This window comes from Netta rufina (assembly GCF_964035555.1).
Source record: "Netta rufina genome assembly, chromosome: 14".
Lineage (NCBI taxonomy): Eukaryota > Metazoa > Chordata > Aves > Anseriformes > Anatidae > Netta > Netta rufina.
Window position 1 is genome coordinate 5,664,129 of NC_140137.1, and position 16,504 is coordinate 5,680,632.

Genomic DNA, 16,504 nt, shown 5'->3' on the forward strand with positions numbered 1-16,504 from the left:
ATCTTCACCTTGCTGCAGGGGCAAAGACAATCAACAGAAGGCACCAAAGCACTGAGTTTGCAACATTTTCACAGCTTTTTAATCCAAACTCGCAGTCACCAGCAGCACTGTGCATCTGTATTATGGTCTACAGAGGTCAGATCACAGGATCAGGGGCACCTTTTGGGGCCCCTGAAACACTGAGGCTCATACACAGAGATGTGATCAAAAGACTGCTGGTACTGGTAGCCACAGTCAGTGCCTGGGTCTGATTGAAGCTCCATATGAAGTTAGCAGCTCAGTGCGCTGTTTAAAGGACTGACATTAGTAATGAATTCCAGTAATATTTTCATCTCTGCTTCAGTGCTGTTTGTTGGGATAGAAACTTATCACTTTTAAAAATAAAATAAAAGCAGTAAATGAAGACAGCTTGCTTGACAAGCAGAAATAAATAACACGGACCATGGAGTGCTCTGTGATTTGGAGGATAATTGCACAATTTCCTTCCATTCCTACATCTACCAAATCACCAAACTCCTTACAGTCATATTTTTTGATGAATTCAGGTTGAATGAAGAATGCAATCCAGAAACCAAAATGTTTTTATGGTACCACTAAGCATTTTGTCTCTGCCCCAAGTAATCTACAGAAATTTAGAATTCTGTAGACAGACAGGTAGGTAGAGAAAAGATGCAGAAATGTAAATGTTTGATATCAAAGAGGTCACAAGATATCAGTAAGTTAAAGAAGTAAATAATCTGGTTCATTTGCAATCTGTTCAAACAGACAATTGCTTGTGTTTTTTTTTTTTTTTTTTTTTTTTTCCCAGAATCATTAAATATTTTCTACATATTGCACTATGAGTTAAAATATATAAGTATATCTATCTGCATAAAATATACAGTGGCGAACTCCGCTCTGAAATGTTATCTTGAAGTCCTTTGGTTTTATTTGATAATATTCTTTGATGGTTAAAATTGACTTAACTTTTTTTTTTTTCTTCTTTTTTACATTTATGACTGTTTTACAACTAAAGCTATGATATCCCATGGGGCATTTAGCAAATGTATTTTGTTAGATATTTAAATGCTAAAACATTCTTTGAAGAAAAAAAATCAAATGAAGTTTGAAGTATACAACTCAAATTTCATGAGTGAGAGAAAACTAACTTTAGAAATAGATTTTATCAATCCTATTTTCTATTTTTTTTTTAGAATTAGGATTGATATGTCTTGTAGCAGTATGTCTGTGATGAAAATTAAAAATGCATTAAAGAATTTAATAAGATGTACTTTATACAGTGGAAAGAAATTTTCCTCTTCTCCCACCCACAAATACCTAGTGTAGAATTAACCACTAAACTAATTCAACATCCTGGGGAAAAGGAATGCATATTCAGCAGTTTTTTCAGAGCCTGCAGAACTTGGTATATTACAAAAAAAAAAAAAAAAAAAAAAGGTTTCATTTATGTCCAGTCTACTGTATCAGAAGCTATAGCACAGTCTAGTGTCAGTGGAGGACTGATTCTCCCACTGCAGAGAACATATAGTTCTGTTTTTTTTTTTTCCCCTTTCTTCCTTTTTTTCCACCACACAGTGGACTCTTTCACCACACAGACAAGTAAAACTTTATAGTGGCAACTCACTGCTTTTCCTTGAAAGGACTATTTACATAGAATTCAAACAATACTTGATAATGTAAGCTCTGATGTAAGAAACTCTTCAGATACCTCTGTTAGCTCAATGTGAGCAACACACAGTGTATGATCAATAACAACGTCCCAGCCTGGGAGGGAGAGGGACCACGGCTGTTTTGGATGATTATGACAGACAGACATGCACAGACACTACTCCTAGGTCTCTCAGCAGACAGAACTTGCTTCTGCTGCCTCCAACGGCAAAAATCCTTTGAGCATCAGTCCAAGGTGGCTACAGCCCTTGGGGAAAACTTCACAGTATTATCACATGCATATTAAAAAAAAAAACACAACTTTGGTTTATGGCACATTGCCATTTGTAAAGCCTGTTGTATCGCCCGTTCTCAGACGCTGAAGGCAATGCATTGAGTCTGATGAATCTGCAGCTGCCAGGGCTGCACGAGGCAGGTGCAGCCTTTAACCACCTACCATTTGCTGTTTCATACCACTGAACTTGAGGGCAACCTTGTCAGCAGTCTGAGCGGGCCTTCACTACTGTATTTAGGTGTAGACCTGCAGTGCTCCATCCACATTAACTTCACTCCAGATGTGAAGAGTCTGAATTAAGGAGTGTTCCCGTCCCCTGCACCCACTGCCACCATTCCTTTCTGACATAGGACCGAGTGCTTTCAGATGTATTAATGCTTGCAGCTCTGCAGTATTAACTTTCAAGTAACAGGAAAAGCTTTATACCAGTTCATATGGTCAAACTATTTCCAGAAGAGGTCTCTTTATGTGAACAAGTACCTGTTAGTAATAAGGAAATTATCTGCTCTGATACTGAGTTCTAGGTAATATCGGATTTTACATTACAACAGCAGTGCTCTATATCTAAAGCAGTTTTTCTCTGTTACAGTCAGATTCCACTGTCTTTCTTTCTTTTTTTTTTTTTTTTTTTTTAATCACCTGTGCTGCAGCTTTAACAGCCAATGTGTAAAGTTTGTGGCACTGGAAGAGTACAACGTGGTGTTATTTCAGCCCTCGGAGCAGGATCCTCCCCAAAAGCCAATGACTGCACTGAACAATCCTGCCAAGCCCCCGTCTCTCCTCCCTCTTACACACCAAACACCTTTTAAACAGCTTTTTGTCTAGGTCAGTTGTCAGATACCTCGTAACATTGCTCCCTCCGAACCTGTTACCCGTCCGCTACCCGACATTGCGCAGAGCCGGGCTGCTGTTGGCTGCAGAGTGCCCATCGCACGCTCTTTGCATACTGCCGAACCCCATCTGCTCCATGCAGCAGCGAGAGCAGCGATTTCCCCGCTCCTCGGGAGCGGTAACAGACAAGTCGTCTACTGTGGTTTAATTAGCGTGACATTTCACTCCGCTATCTATCCCACCAGCGGGAGGGCAGCGGATTAAGCCCCCGGATCCCCCCGGCACTGCAGCCCGGGGAGAAGCACCCCCGCCGCCCCAGCAAAGCGCCAAGTCAACTCACAGGATCTCCAGGTCGCGCAGGGCTCGGAAGGCTCCATCTTCGATGCAGCTGATCTGGTTGTTGTCCAGTTGCCTGCAGAAAGGAAGGGAGAGGATGAAGGCTGGCCGGTGCGGGCAGAGCTGCCTTGGAGAGCAGGTGGGGGGCTTCCCCGGCCCCGAGGGGTCCCTCCACCCCCTCGCGTCGCCTGCTCACCGCCCCGGCGCAGGGCTGCTCAGCCTGCCACGCTGCTCCGGCTCTGGCACTGCTGGCTGACAGCGCTGCACGCTACCGCACACTGAAGCCTGTCAGGTCTCAGTAAATATTAATTGCGCCTTTTTTTTTTTTTTTTTTTTTTTTTTTTTTTAAAGGCAGAAGGGAGTAATTTCATTACATTAGGGCATCCAATCCATTATGAGCTTTTACCGTCATGTCACTGAAACAATTTCATTAAGCTAAAGGCCTGTAAATCATTGGAGGTCACTGCGCTGCCCTCCGTGACCTCCCAGAATGCCTTTTCTTCTTTTACTGGAAGTTGGAGTCCTCTGTCCTGACAGTACTAAATCTCCAGGCTTTATCTGCCTGAGAGCTGTGAGAGTGCATAGGGAATATACCAATTCCAAATTAGACTCAACTAATCTAATTTTATAGTCTTTTTATTATTCTAAGCACCAAATGTCTGTGGTGGTTCGATGCCTCTCTGCATTGTTACTGGTCCCATCTGGTAGCCCATTCTATTGAAAGATTTCTGACTAAATGCAGGGTCTGTCTAACTCCATCAGGGAGAGCAGCCCAGCGACAGGAAGCATTATACGCACATACACTTAAAACACTATTCTGCTTCAAAATGTGTAATTTAATATTTGGAATGTGGAGTTCTCTCATTTGTTTCCCTACGTACACACAATTAAAATATATTTCACAATATATGTGGATACAGCAGTACAGCTACATCTGCCTTTCTTGCTTAGAAAATTAAAATTGTAAGTTGTAATTTAAAATTCAGCAATTACATTTTTTTAATATGTGATCCCTTAAATTTTACACTTAAAGAAATACAATTACGTACCTACTAATGTGTAAGTACAATGTCTGCACTTCATAGTGTATATATATATACACACACATACACATACGCATTATGCAAGCTCCTGATTCCGTATCTGTGATTTGCTTAGTATAAACTTCAGATTGGTGAGGCTGGGATCATTTGTCCTGTTTGTGTAAAGTATGATGAACAAAGATACAGAGATTGCACTGCAGTTTCTAGTTGCTGTTACAAAATAATAACTATACATACGCAGGTAGCAACTATATTACACATATACATAATATATCTCCATAGTTTTGCCAACTTCTTCCAATTTGCTGTACGTTAACTTTGGACTACATAAACATTCGTCACAACAACTTTCTTGCTGCACAACAGCAAAGCACAGGCAGAGCCCTACAGTATAATTACAAAACAATGAAAATAACCAGAAATCTCTTTTGGGGTAAAAAGCACAAGGCAATCTAAAGGTTTAAAAATAGCCATGTTGGATATAATCTTTACACATCCCTATACAGATTGAATTTAATCTACTAACACTGAATATATAAGATATAGTTGTGTCTGAAGACTACAGGAAAGTTATCCTTGGTCTTCTGTCAATGAACATCATTTTCTTTACCATTTTAAGTACATGAAAGTACATACAGACTATAAGGTCTACTAAAAAGCTTAGCAAGCATAAAGGCAGCTAAGGTTTCTCATAGCTCTCATAACTTCAGAGAAGATGCTGAATTTAGCAAAACTTCCAGCAATGTTGCCTACACTGACCGATACCAGAATTTAAAATCCCCCAGAGGTATATTTTGTAGCATGACAGCTCATGTGTATCATATATATGTATTTATACAACTATATACACACATTTCTTTATGTCCTCTCTGTCTCTCCCACCACCCTGCAAAGATGCTACTATCTATATAATTTTGACTGCTGGGAAAACAAAGTGGCTGTAGAGTGACTTTTTATGAGATCAATGTTTAATTGTGTGGGTTGTTAAAAATTTGTTGCTCAAATGAAAAAGATGGTGGATTCAGGAGGAATAAGCTTCAAATGAGTTAAATATAATGCCGGTTGCATGACTAAGTACTTCACACTTCAGTTGGCTTTATTAAGCATACTTTATTAAGCATAAAGTTGGCATGTACTAGCAAGATGAAGAGAAAGCAGGAGCAACTTGAGAACCACCTCTCTCTTTTCTTCTATGGGAAGTACTATATATTGCCTATTTTTATCTGAGTTACACTATAATATTGATTTTTCTGCCAGATACACTAAAGCAAGCAAATAAACCCAGCACGCTAGTCACAAAGCCTTCTATTAAAAAGCTTCATATGTGGTGTGTTGCTTTCTTTAATAAAATGCTACTCTCACAGATTGATTTTTGTTGAAAAAGCATGACAATCTTAATCATATTTCCATAGGTCCCGTCATACTAACACTAACAACGAAGTTCAGCCCATGTGATTAATGCACAGGACCACTGTAAGGGAAACCTCTAGACACGACAGAAGACATGCACTTAGGATGTTCAGTAAATTTGGAAAATATTCGTTAGAGATGTCACTTTACATTCAATACAGCTGAATTCTGCATGCCCCATAAACTAAATCTGCACAGTCTCTGGGAGGCCTCCACATGCTTAGCACTTCTTGATAGCAGACAGCTTCTGTCTCCTGATATCTATCATGCCCCGACATTCACATCTGTGTTTAACTCTGAGCATGAGAACTTCTTCCCAAAAGGAACGCAACTATTAGTTGTCTTAAAATTAAGCATGACAGTGTTTAAGACCCTTCACCTCCTCCTCTATGTGCAAAAATGGAAATTCTATTTCTTTGCATTCACATAGAAGCCCAGTGAGTGGTTAAGCAGAGACTGGAAATTTGAGAATTCAAAGTCTAAACAGTGTCTTCCTTACAAGACAATGTGTTAGTTTAAAGTTTTGGGAAACTTCAGGTACAGCCTTACAGAAAGCCATAGATAGGTGTTGAACAGATCCTTTTGTATCTGTGAAGACAAAATAAAAAGCCCATGACGTGGGCTAGCAGACAGACCATATACTCAAAGCAGACATGGTGTGCGTGCAGCTCTTCAACACAGAAGAGACACACCCACCACCCCTTGGAAAACATCTTATCTGAGTAACACTAATCCTATGCAGAGAGTGTAAAAATTCAACTTTAGAAAAATTTAAAAATCAGTGTTCAAGAACAGCTAGCACGTACATTTCCTTGAAGAACATGCTATACTCCTCTAGTTTCTTTTCCCTGCTGCCTTCTGCACGGGGCATCCACACCCCATGAGCACCATTACCTGAGATCAGCTCAGCTACACTGGTCTCAGGTTGACTTCAAAACTGGCCTCAGCCAACAGAAACATTTATTCAGATTTAAACATCACCTCTATTTCTATGTTCACCCTTTTTCTAAAAGATCTTTTTCTTCTCAACATTACAATTTGTTATGCATTTAATGGTGTAATGCAATTGTTGAAAAGAAAAAAAAAAAAAGTTAAGATGACACTCACTCACATTTTAGACACAATTTTGCAATGGACAAAGTCACCTTTTATTCCTCTGCTTGCTCCTGCCTTTTGCAAGAATAAAGCATTAATCTCAGGCTTTATCTATAACTATCAAATGTTTCAATTGCCTCTGAAGAAAATACATGTTCTCATGCTGAAAAAGTGTTCAGAGAGGCTTCTACAATGAGTGAAATCGCAAAGATGGAGCTGTGTGATAGTCGCATAGTAGGAATGACATATTATAAGAGCTATAAGAAAGGTGTGAACAAAAAAATGCCACCAAACTTTCAAAGTTTTTGCCAGGTTAGATGGACACTGGCCTTTATTTGGGTGATAGCACATGTTTGGATTTCAGTGCCGAATCGCTCATGCGTTAGACACAAAGCACCAGACTTGGGCTCGGTGACGTTGTCAAAAGGGCTCTTGCTCCAACGTCAGTGAGCTGAGATCCCCGCCTGGGAAAGCCAGCAGCACACGCGTGATTGAATTACCTCCTCTGACCTCACCCAGGAGGCTCCAGGGATCCAAGATCTCTGTGACAGGCAATTAGCAACTAGACAATGCTAACAGCTACAAAGAGTAACACCAGAAAACCTCAGAGAGCAGAGCAAAACACATGAGCAAGGAAAATATTTAGTGGGTATATGGGATTTAGGTGAAGTGTGACAAATGCTTGCAAATAATGCTAGCATGTACCAAACTGTTTGGAGAAAAAGACAGCTTTCCTATGATAGTTATAATGCATAATGCCACACGTATTGCCCTGTGACTCCATTGCCATTCTCAGTTTTTATTAAAAACATGAAGATTATGTGACTAAATTGCACGCAACAGATCATCATCAGTCTTTAAAATTTATGTTATAAAGAAAAAAAAATTAAAGCTAAAAATGGAGACATCACCTTTCTATGAAATGAAAACTAATGCTGCATCGTAACCAATTTACATCACAAGAAATTCTATGGCTTAGTCAAGACACTACGTTAACTGTTTAAAAGACAGTTCCCTCTGACAGACTATAACTCTGGCTTATCCATTTAGATTTCTATGTTATCTATCATACCAAAGAGTTAAATTTCAAAGAACATTTGGAAGGAATAAGATTTTAAAATGTTGATATTGGTTTGCCATTTCAAATAAGCCTTTAAATAAAATGATTTGGATTTTTTTTTTTTTTCACAACGATACTTTTGTTTTCAAATACATTTGAGAGAGAAAAATCAATAATACAACTAATGTAACTTTTATCATGATATTGGGTTTAAGATTAAACCAAATCCAAAACTGTTATAATATATGAATATAAAATATAAATATAAAATAATGAATGAATTGAATTCATTCAGAATGAAAATTTCCAAACCTGAAATTATCTAACATTAAAAGTTAGCAAATGTTTAGAAACCTATATTTATATATTACTGGCAATCGTTATTCATATAACACCAAGTAACCTGACGCCATATGTAAGAGCTTACACTGCCTTTTCTGCAATTTGCCACACACAGATACATGAAGACATCCTCCAAGTATCGAACACCGAGCACTTCACAACACCAAGCATTATGATCAGTGGTTTGTACTTTGCTGCAGAGAGGGTTGTATTTTTGTTTTTCTTGCTTTCAGTTACAAACAATACTGAGGCCACTGCAGAGATCAAATGTTAAGCTAGTTTTTAATTACACAGTCATAGTAGTTTAATTAGAATAACTTCTTTATATATTTTGTTCAGAACCTAGTTAAATATTGAAATAAAAGCCTGCCTTGACAGGTACCATGATAAATACCTGTCAGAGTTCTTATATTTTAGACATTTAACATTAAATGCTCATTGACTACTTGCGTATTTAAGGAAGTTCCACTGTTACAGATCACAGATTACTACTGTTATAGATCTGAGATTGAGTGTTTCCTGGTTAATAAAATCCTCTACCGCACATTTAAGTGTCCGTATTAAATGCATTGCCTTACAAAAAATATTTAAAATAGATGATTTTTCAATAGCCAATACAAGGGAAGGTAAATACTTATTGAACTGTTGTTAGAAGAAAATGGATTTTGTTAATTAAGTATCCAAAGGAAGCTCAATTTCCTTTGGAAATAACATTTTCCTTAAACCTTTCCCTTTTTTTATTTTTTTTTTTTTATTCCAATAAAAACTGCTGGGTCTGTGCAATCACTGTCCCATAATATTTATACCCTAGTATTAAAGAGGCTGTTCAATAAATTGTAAGAATTAGAAGGGCACTCTACAACATTGATTACCCAGTCTCCAAGCCATTCCTTACATACCTTTGAGAATGTTAAAAATAAAAATAATAATAAAAAAGTCACTCGATACATCTCTGTAGAATTCCCCACATACCAAGCTAAAGAACTTATCCTTAAGTTGATAATGAATGCACTGTAAGTGGTAGTAGATGGTAGTCTGTACCAATACTAAATTCAATTAAATTGAAATAATATAAAGTTATTTCAAAGTAGCTTTTAATGCATTTTCCATTTACAATTTGTACTCTTTATTGAAGCATTACTAAAAACATTTTATAAAAGCTTTCTTGTATTACAAAATATGAGGAATTGATACATTAAATTCAATGTTAAAATAATTCCCAAGTGGAGTAAATTGGTGGTGTGAAACACAGATGACAGAGCTGCAGTGATCCAGCTGAAATCTCCCTCTGGGATTTTTATGTGTTCCAAAATTCCATTAAAAAAAAAAAAAAAGAACGAAAAAAGAACGAAAGAAAGAGCAAAAGAACAAACGAAAGAAAAATAAAAGAAAAAAAGAGAGATGTGGTTTTACCAGAAGCTGTTGTGGAAGCACTGGGCAAAAACAACTCGTCTGCATGAAATAATCGGGCACAGTCATGTTCCCAGCCTTTGGTCATATCCAGAGCCATGCTGCCAGGCTGTTAAATAAGGAGGGAGGAATATCGGGGAGGGGAATTCCTTATAAACAAACAATTACTCTGCAGACTGTTTGAAAGTATGAAGTACTTGGTATAAGTTTAATAATTTAACTCAATTCAAAATGTTGTTGTCAAAAAAACAGAGATGATATTAACTTAATGTAAAATTGAGGTACCAAATGAACATGTTGAGCCCTGCCTCTTGCCGCAAGTATAAATACACACAGAACCAAGATTTCCTTTCAATATCAGGGGCTTTAGAACAATTAAAACAAAAAACCCTATTTCTGGTTGCTGATGTAACAAATAGTGCATACCAAACACATAAATGGCTGTCTCCATAGCAATTGGGGCAGGTTTTGCGGTTTCCCTAGTTACTCTTGACTGATAACCATCTGTTGTTCTCCTCTGCCATCGCCCCAAAGGGGAAAAGGGGAAGAATGAAATGGAAGATAAAATGGGTGTTAGAGAATATGAAAGTTATTTACTGTAGTAGTTTTTACATTATCGGAAGGTTACCACTTACTTACATCTTTGTTTTATTCGTTGTTATTTTCAGGTTCATGAGGATCAAATACCACACATAAAGAAAAGCTCTAATCCCAAGGTGTTACTGATCATTCACCCTATTGATAACAAACTAAACTAGGGAATTGTATTAGGAATATTAGTCAGAAATCACATCATTAAAATGTTAATATGAAACTCTGGAAAATCTGAAACCAAGACACTTATAGAGAAAAAAATATGGGGAAATTTAATTTAAATAATCAGAACTTTGAAACGTAAGAGCATGGCGTAGACGGGATGCAGAAGGTAAGCATCCACCTAAATGCTGCAGGTGAAATAGGATCAATAAGTAGCTGCTGCCTTCTGCCCCTGGCCTGCAATAAGGGCTGGAAGTTACCTCTGATGGTGGCCATCACTCACGACCAGACCTCAAAACCTCTTCCCTTCCGTGAGCCAGCAGTGCTGGGGGAACACAAAGGCTTCCATGCTTCCTTCCTGAGGACAGGGACACCGCCACAGTGCCACCACAGGCAGCCCTGATGGCCCTGCTGCCTGGGGCACCTGCCACGATGTGCATTATACACAGGCTCGAGCTTTACATAGGCTCGTGTACATCATGGTTTTACTTCTATGGAGCTGATAGTGCGTAAGTCATGCTCATTTCGAAGGAAAAACAAGCCTCCACAGGCTAGTTGTTAGAGCAGATCAATATAGCAGCATGCAGCTGGGGTTTGGGGTTTATTTCCTTGAAAAAGACTCTGTGCGTGTGTTCCATATAGCAACAAATCCATTACAGAACCAAAACTTTTAAAAATGAGAGACACAGGGTGCTTCATCCTTTAATGCGATATCAGCTGTCATTTGTCAGAGAGACAAAACTTGTTTGGGGCTATATTTCTAAAAACTCAGCTTCAGCAGGACTCAGCTTCAGAGGACTGCAGGAAATTCTAAAAAGTGAAGCAGCAAGGAAGGGTCACTCCACAGTGCAGGAGAGGGGATGTCCTGGATGCAAGGGACAAGGCTGCTGCTCACCACGCTCTGGACACCACTGAGGGCTTCCCAGCCTCCTGCCCGGCTGCCTTCTGGGAGAGCTACAGCCGCACAGGGAGGGGGGCTAAAAATGCCCACTTATGTCATATATTGCTAGGATAACGGGTGGGTGTAACAGCAAGGTGCTATTTGACAGGAGTGCTTAGCAAAAATCTTGTTAAATCTGATGTTTGAGTGTTTACACATCCTCATCGTTAATAATTTACTAAATGCAGCTTTGAGAAGAAAACTAGGGCTCTCGTGTCTTTAAGAGGCTTAGACTTTTTTTTAGCAAACATGAAAATTACATGATGAGACAGAGGCTACGGCAGAGAGCAAATGTGATAGACCTTAGCAATTAAGAGAAGGTAAATTCACTCGAGGGCCAGACACCAGAAGCACCTCTTGTACACAGTTAGGGAGATGACAGAGCAAAAAAGAATCTTGACATTCGATCTCCAGACATCTGGCCCCTTTAATATCACATATTATGTTAAATTAATTCTATCACCTACGGTTATACAATAACTTGAAAAATGTTTTCCAGATCTTCAGACAAAATTAGGAGTAAATAATAGTAAGGGATGTGAATGAAGTCACAGCAATGTGTTGACAGTGTTACGTGGCTGCTAAATTTGGGCAAAACAGTAGAGATTCTTGTGTTTTGATGGCTTAATTTAAATTTGGAAATGAATATTAACAGCTGGATGAATACCCAAACAACGAACATCTCGCATCTATGAACTGTAGTATCTTAGAATAACACATCAACAAATCTTTAAATCAGATCTTTGGTAATAAACCTCCAGACTACTGTTACAAAACATTTTGGTAAGAGATGTTGGTTCATCACAATGCTTTAAAACAAAAATGGCCATTTAATACTAGAGGGGGATGAAGAGCTTTGAGTGTCTCAGTGCCTTATTTTGAGTTTTGGGTGCCTTGTTATCTATTTATTAATTTAGTCATGGTTGTACTCAGTTCTTCAACATTTAAGAAGTGCCAGAATAATAACTAATCTCATACTCACTGGAGCATGGTCAATGAACACTACATATTTCAAGATGCTGCATTAGCTTTAAAACACTCTTGTAGAGGCTTCCAGTACTGATTCTGTTTAGCATAGGCTCAGAAGCTTTCCTACAGAGCTACAAAGGGCAGGCCATTTCACCTTTAATACAGGTGTGGGCTTTGATTTTAGGGTAAGTAAGTGGTACTTATGATGAAGAGCATGTGGGGTAGTCTGCTTCCAGGTTGGTTTTTACCACTTCTTTATGCCTCCACCAAACAGTCTTCCCTTTTACATTAACCAGACAGCAGCACGTCTGCTTTTGAGACATGAACTTTATTCTAATAAATAAAGGCCACTAAAAATAACCAGTGTTGTAGGCCACTAAAAATAACCAATGAAAAATAAGTTTTTAATTACATTAAGACAAACAGCCTCCTGGCTTAGCTACAGCTTTCTCTTGTTCACTGTCTACCTGTCTGGGCATTAGCAAAGTCAGAGATTTGGGTTGCTACTTGCAAGTGCTCCTAAATGGCTGAGGTCCACATGGAGCTCCAAATTCTGACTCCTTACTCTGATTACAGCTTACTCTGGGACATCTCATGCCTGCTGAAAAAGAGGAAGAAGATCCAAGTACACCATATAACTCTACTCTTAAGGTATAAAGCACTGCCAGCAATGGATACTAGAAAAATATTTGAGATTTTTTCTCTGGCATTTGCTTTGCTGTACATGCAACTTCCTTAACCTTGTTTTTTAAGTGCTTTCCTAATTGTTATTTCTTAGCACTGTACCTCATTTTGCAAGTCAGACCTGCGGCTGACTTGTAATCAATACTGGATAAACATATGGGCAAGTTTAGGTGAGAAATTCTAATTCACTCAGCTTTAACTGCTGAACTTTCTTCCCCAAATGCAGAACTTTTTGATTCAGATGTGAGCATTGTGTTGTCTTGCCCTGTCTGTTACATGGTGAAGCCTGTGGGGGAGGAGACCTCATTTCTGTCTGCATGAGTCCTGAACAGGCCAATCTAAATGTGACTCCTCCTTATCAGCACTGACCAAGCTCACCCACAGAAATGAAATGTTCATTGTGCAGTTACATGAGCATTTGAAGATCCATCCACCTTCCTCTGGTAGTTATCTAGGCTCAAGTTAGTCATCCCATGACACTTTTTAAGAAGATGTCACACAGCCTATTCCTCTGTGGCTTGTATTCCTCTGCCACCCACCCCTCTGCCCAAATCTACACTAAAGTTGGAGCACTTGTGAAACTCACCTACACAGTCACCACAACGCCTTTGCCTGCACATTACAATAGCCTCAAAGAGTTAACAGGGCATATACAGAACAAGAAGAGTTAGGAAAAAATAACTAATTTCTAGAAAGAAAAAAAAAAAAGAATTTTAAAGAAAAGTAAATCAAAAGGAAACCCAGAGAAGATGTTAGGAAAAGAAAACAAATAAGGGACCTGATATATTAAATGGAAACCAAAAATATTGTTGCTCTTGCTCATTTCGGGACCTAGCAATCACATCAAGTTTGAAATACTTTGAAAAGTGCTACGGAAATACACAACAAACTGTATCACAGTTGCCAAAAATAAAGCCATTTTGTTTTATTGTTTTCAAGCCAGCCAAATTTATGTCATCTGTGAAATGTGTATCACCCAGAGTAAGGACAGCAATCAATCCTGCAGATTTATGTTTACAAGCATTTTGGAACAAATGTTCCTATTTGAACATCCATACAAACCATAAGCATCCAATATGTTTGGATCACTACGTGCAGTTTTTGTAAGCAGATCTTTAACTTTCTGAACAATGTTTTACCAAATCAGTGTGGAACTACCATATATCCTGCAGGAACAGGGCACAGAGCATATGTGACAAATCTTCCACATATTCACCACGGACTGTTGCTTTCCTCCTACGTGAAACTGTAGGACTACTTTATTTAATTCACAAAAGCAAATGGTATTCATCTATTTTTGGCACTTATATGATCGCTGTAGTATTGGAGTGCCTCACTCTTTAATACATTTATTCATCCGCCCTGCAGATGCACAGCTGTCAGCAGCACAATGAGGTTTTATAAAATTTCAGGAACTGAATGCACTGCTTCCAGTTCCACTTACCTACATCATTTCTAAATTAAAATATGCCTCTCTGGCCTCAGGACATGTAAAGTACTAACACAAAGGATAGAATAGGGTGAGTTTATATCACAGACATACTGAATGTCACTTACTGCAATGGATAATTATTGATAATGTGACTATTGTCACACAGTAAATTTATAAACAAATAGGTAAAATGTATAACAGTAGTAATGCTTTACTGAATTGCAGTACTTGGAAGTAAAAATATCATCAAAAACCCTATTGGTACCCAATATCAACATGTAAGCTTGGTTCTTGGATGGAACTTAAAAATAGCTGGGTAACGAAGTCTTTCTTTTATCTTTCCTTCTGGATCATTATTAGCTAGATGAGATTAACTGTTGGAATAACTTGACCCGGGATCTGAAACTTCGTGGTTTTGAAATCCCAGTACCAAGGGATAACCACGATCTCCAAGACAGCATGCACTGCCAAAACAGGACGATAGGTCGCCTCCAAAGGGCTTTATTCTGTCTTGCAGGAGGCTCTAGTAAGGTAACTTAAAAGTCAGAATTTAAATATAAAAGCAGGATTTTTAATGAGCACAAATGTGAAAGAATTAATCCATTCCATTCAAAACTGGTAAAAACAGCATAATGAAATAACTAACTATATTCTTAATTTGAGAAAAAAAAAAAAAAAAAGAGAGAGAGAGAGAGAAAGAGAGGTTTATTATTAGAAATATGGTCAACTAATTTTTATAGCTTACTTATACCTTACTTCAACAGGAAATATTGCAGGTTTTAAATAGAATCCCTAGAAGATACAGACTTCAATATTTTTGTTTGCAGGTATCTTAGTTTTCATTTTCTGAATAAAAATATGTCATTTGAAAAATAATAACACCAACCTCCAGGTCATTTTAGACATTGTGATTTCTTAAAAATAAATGGCTACATGTCTAAACTGTTCATTCACATTTACTTATCAGCCTCTGAATAATGATTCTACAATCCTAACAAAACTGAAGCCATTAGCAGAGACTCTTAAAACTCAACTTAATCCATATGGCTTTGAAACTTTCTTGCTAAGTGGTGGTTTTTTTATTATTATTTTTTTTTCCTGACATTAATCCATAAATCTATTCATAGCATAGACAGCTGCTTCCTCTGCCAGGATTGCCATAACAAAAAGGAAGTCTTGTGCAAGAAAACTTTTACTCCCAAGTAAGATTAGGCAGCAGTTTTGGATGAAAAGAGCATACCAGTTACCTTAGCTGACCCTTTAAACAAAATCTCAAATGTCTAACATATTGAAATGTGAAAGCACTTAAATAAAATGGGCAGAGAAAAGCCCAAGTTTTCTCCCTTGCAATCAAAGCAACAAATCTTTTGTAAGTAGGCAAAGAGGATACCTGCACAACCTTGGCTTCACAGCACATTTCTCCCATCCTTCTCAGTCATTCTGCTGAGCGTGCAGCTTGCCTAACTCATTGACAAGAGCTCGCTGCTTACCCCCCCACCTCCCTGCGCCTGAGCATTAACCCTTAATTATGCTTTCCAGCTGCTCCATGAGAAGCATGAGAGCCACATCTTTGAAAAGCCAAGAGTTCAGAGCAAAGAGCTAAAAAACAAAACAGAAAACAAAAAAAACAACCCAACCCAACACCCCACCCCCAGTAAATCCCCAGCAAAACAGTTCAGACAACTGCTAGCCCTGTTCTTCAGGGACCAGTCCAGACAACCAACTCAACCTCCTTGCTGCAGTTATCTTCCTTGCAAGTCCAGTTTTAAAAGCAGGACATAACCCATAGGTGCTGCTGCATAACAGCTGAGCTTAACCATATCAATTAAATACAAAGTAAAGCAGTTTTGAGGGTAAAACTTGTCTATGGGGCTAAAAAAGAAAGCAGAAAGCAGAATTCAACTTTGTTCAAATACAAATGTTCAAAAGCAGAAGGGTCCGTTTCCCACATCAGGGCAAGTAGTTTTTAACATTAGCAAAAAGCAATGTTTTGCTGTGCTGAGCAGTACATTGGATGTGTCATACACCTGGAAATGCAGCAAAAACAGCTTATAGGAATCTCTGCAAACCATTTGCGTTAACAAGTTTTGGGCGGGCACCATGTCACAGCTCTATCCAGGCACATCAGGTTAGCTATTTAAATGAGAATTAATTTATGGCTTCTTTTTTTAGGGGAAAGTAATAATGTCGTATTCTAGTATCATATCACAACTGTATTCTAAGCAACTTTTGACTCACAGGATATTGAGCCAAA

At 38.3% G+C, this 16,504-nt stretch overlaps 1 protein-coding gene across 1 annotated transcript in view; it reads right to left on the minus strand.

Moving 5' to 3' along the window:
- Positions 1-16,504, minus strand: part of SLIT3 (slit guidance ligand 3) — a gene marked incomplete at both ends in the record, with an annotated part of 518,009 nt that overhangs the window by 220,968 nt on the left and 280,537 nt on the right. Inside the window, one exon of the mRNA XM_084295482.1 lies at positions 3,114-3,185. Within this exon, the coding sequence (XP_084151608.1) occupies positions 3,114-3,185 (72 nt within the window). The remainder of the gene's footprint in view (positions 1-3,113; positions 3,186-16,504) is intronic.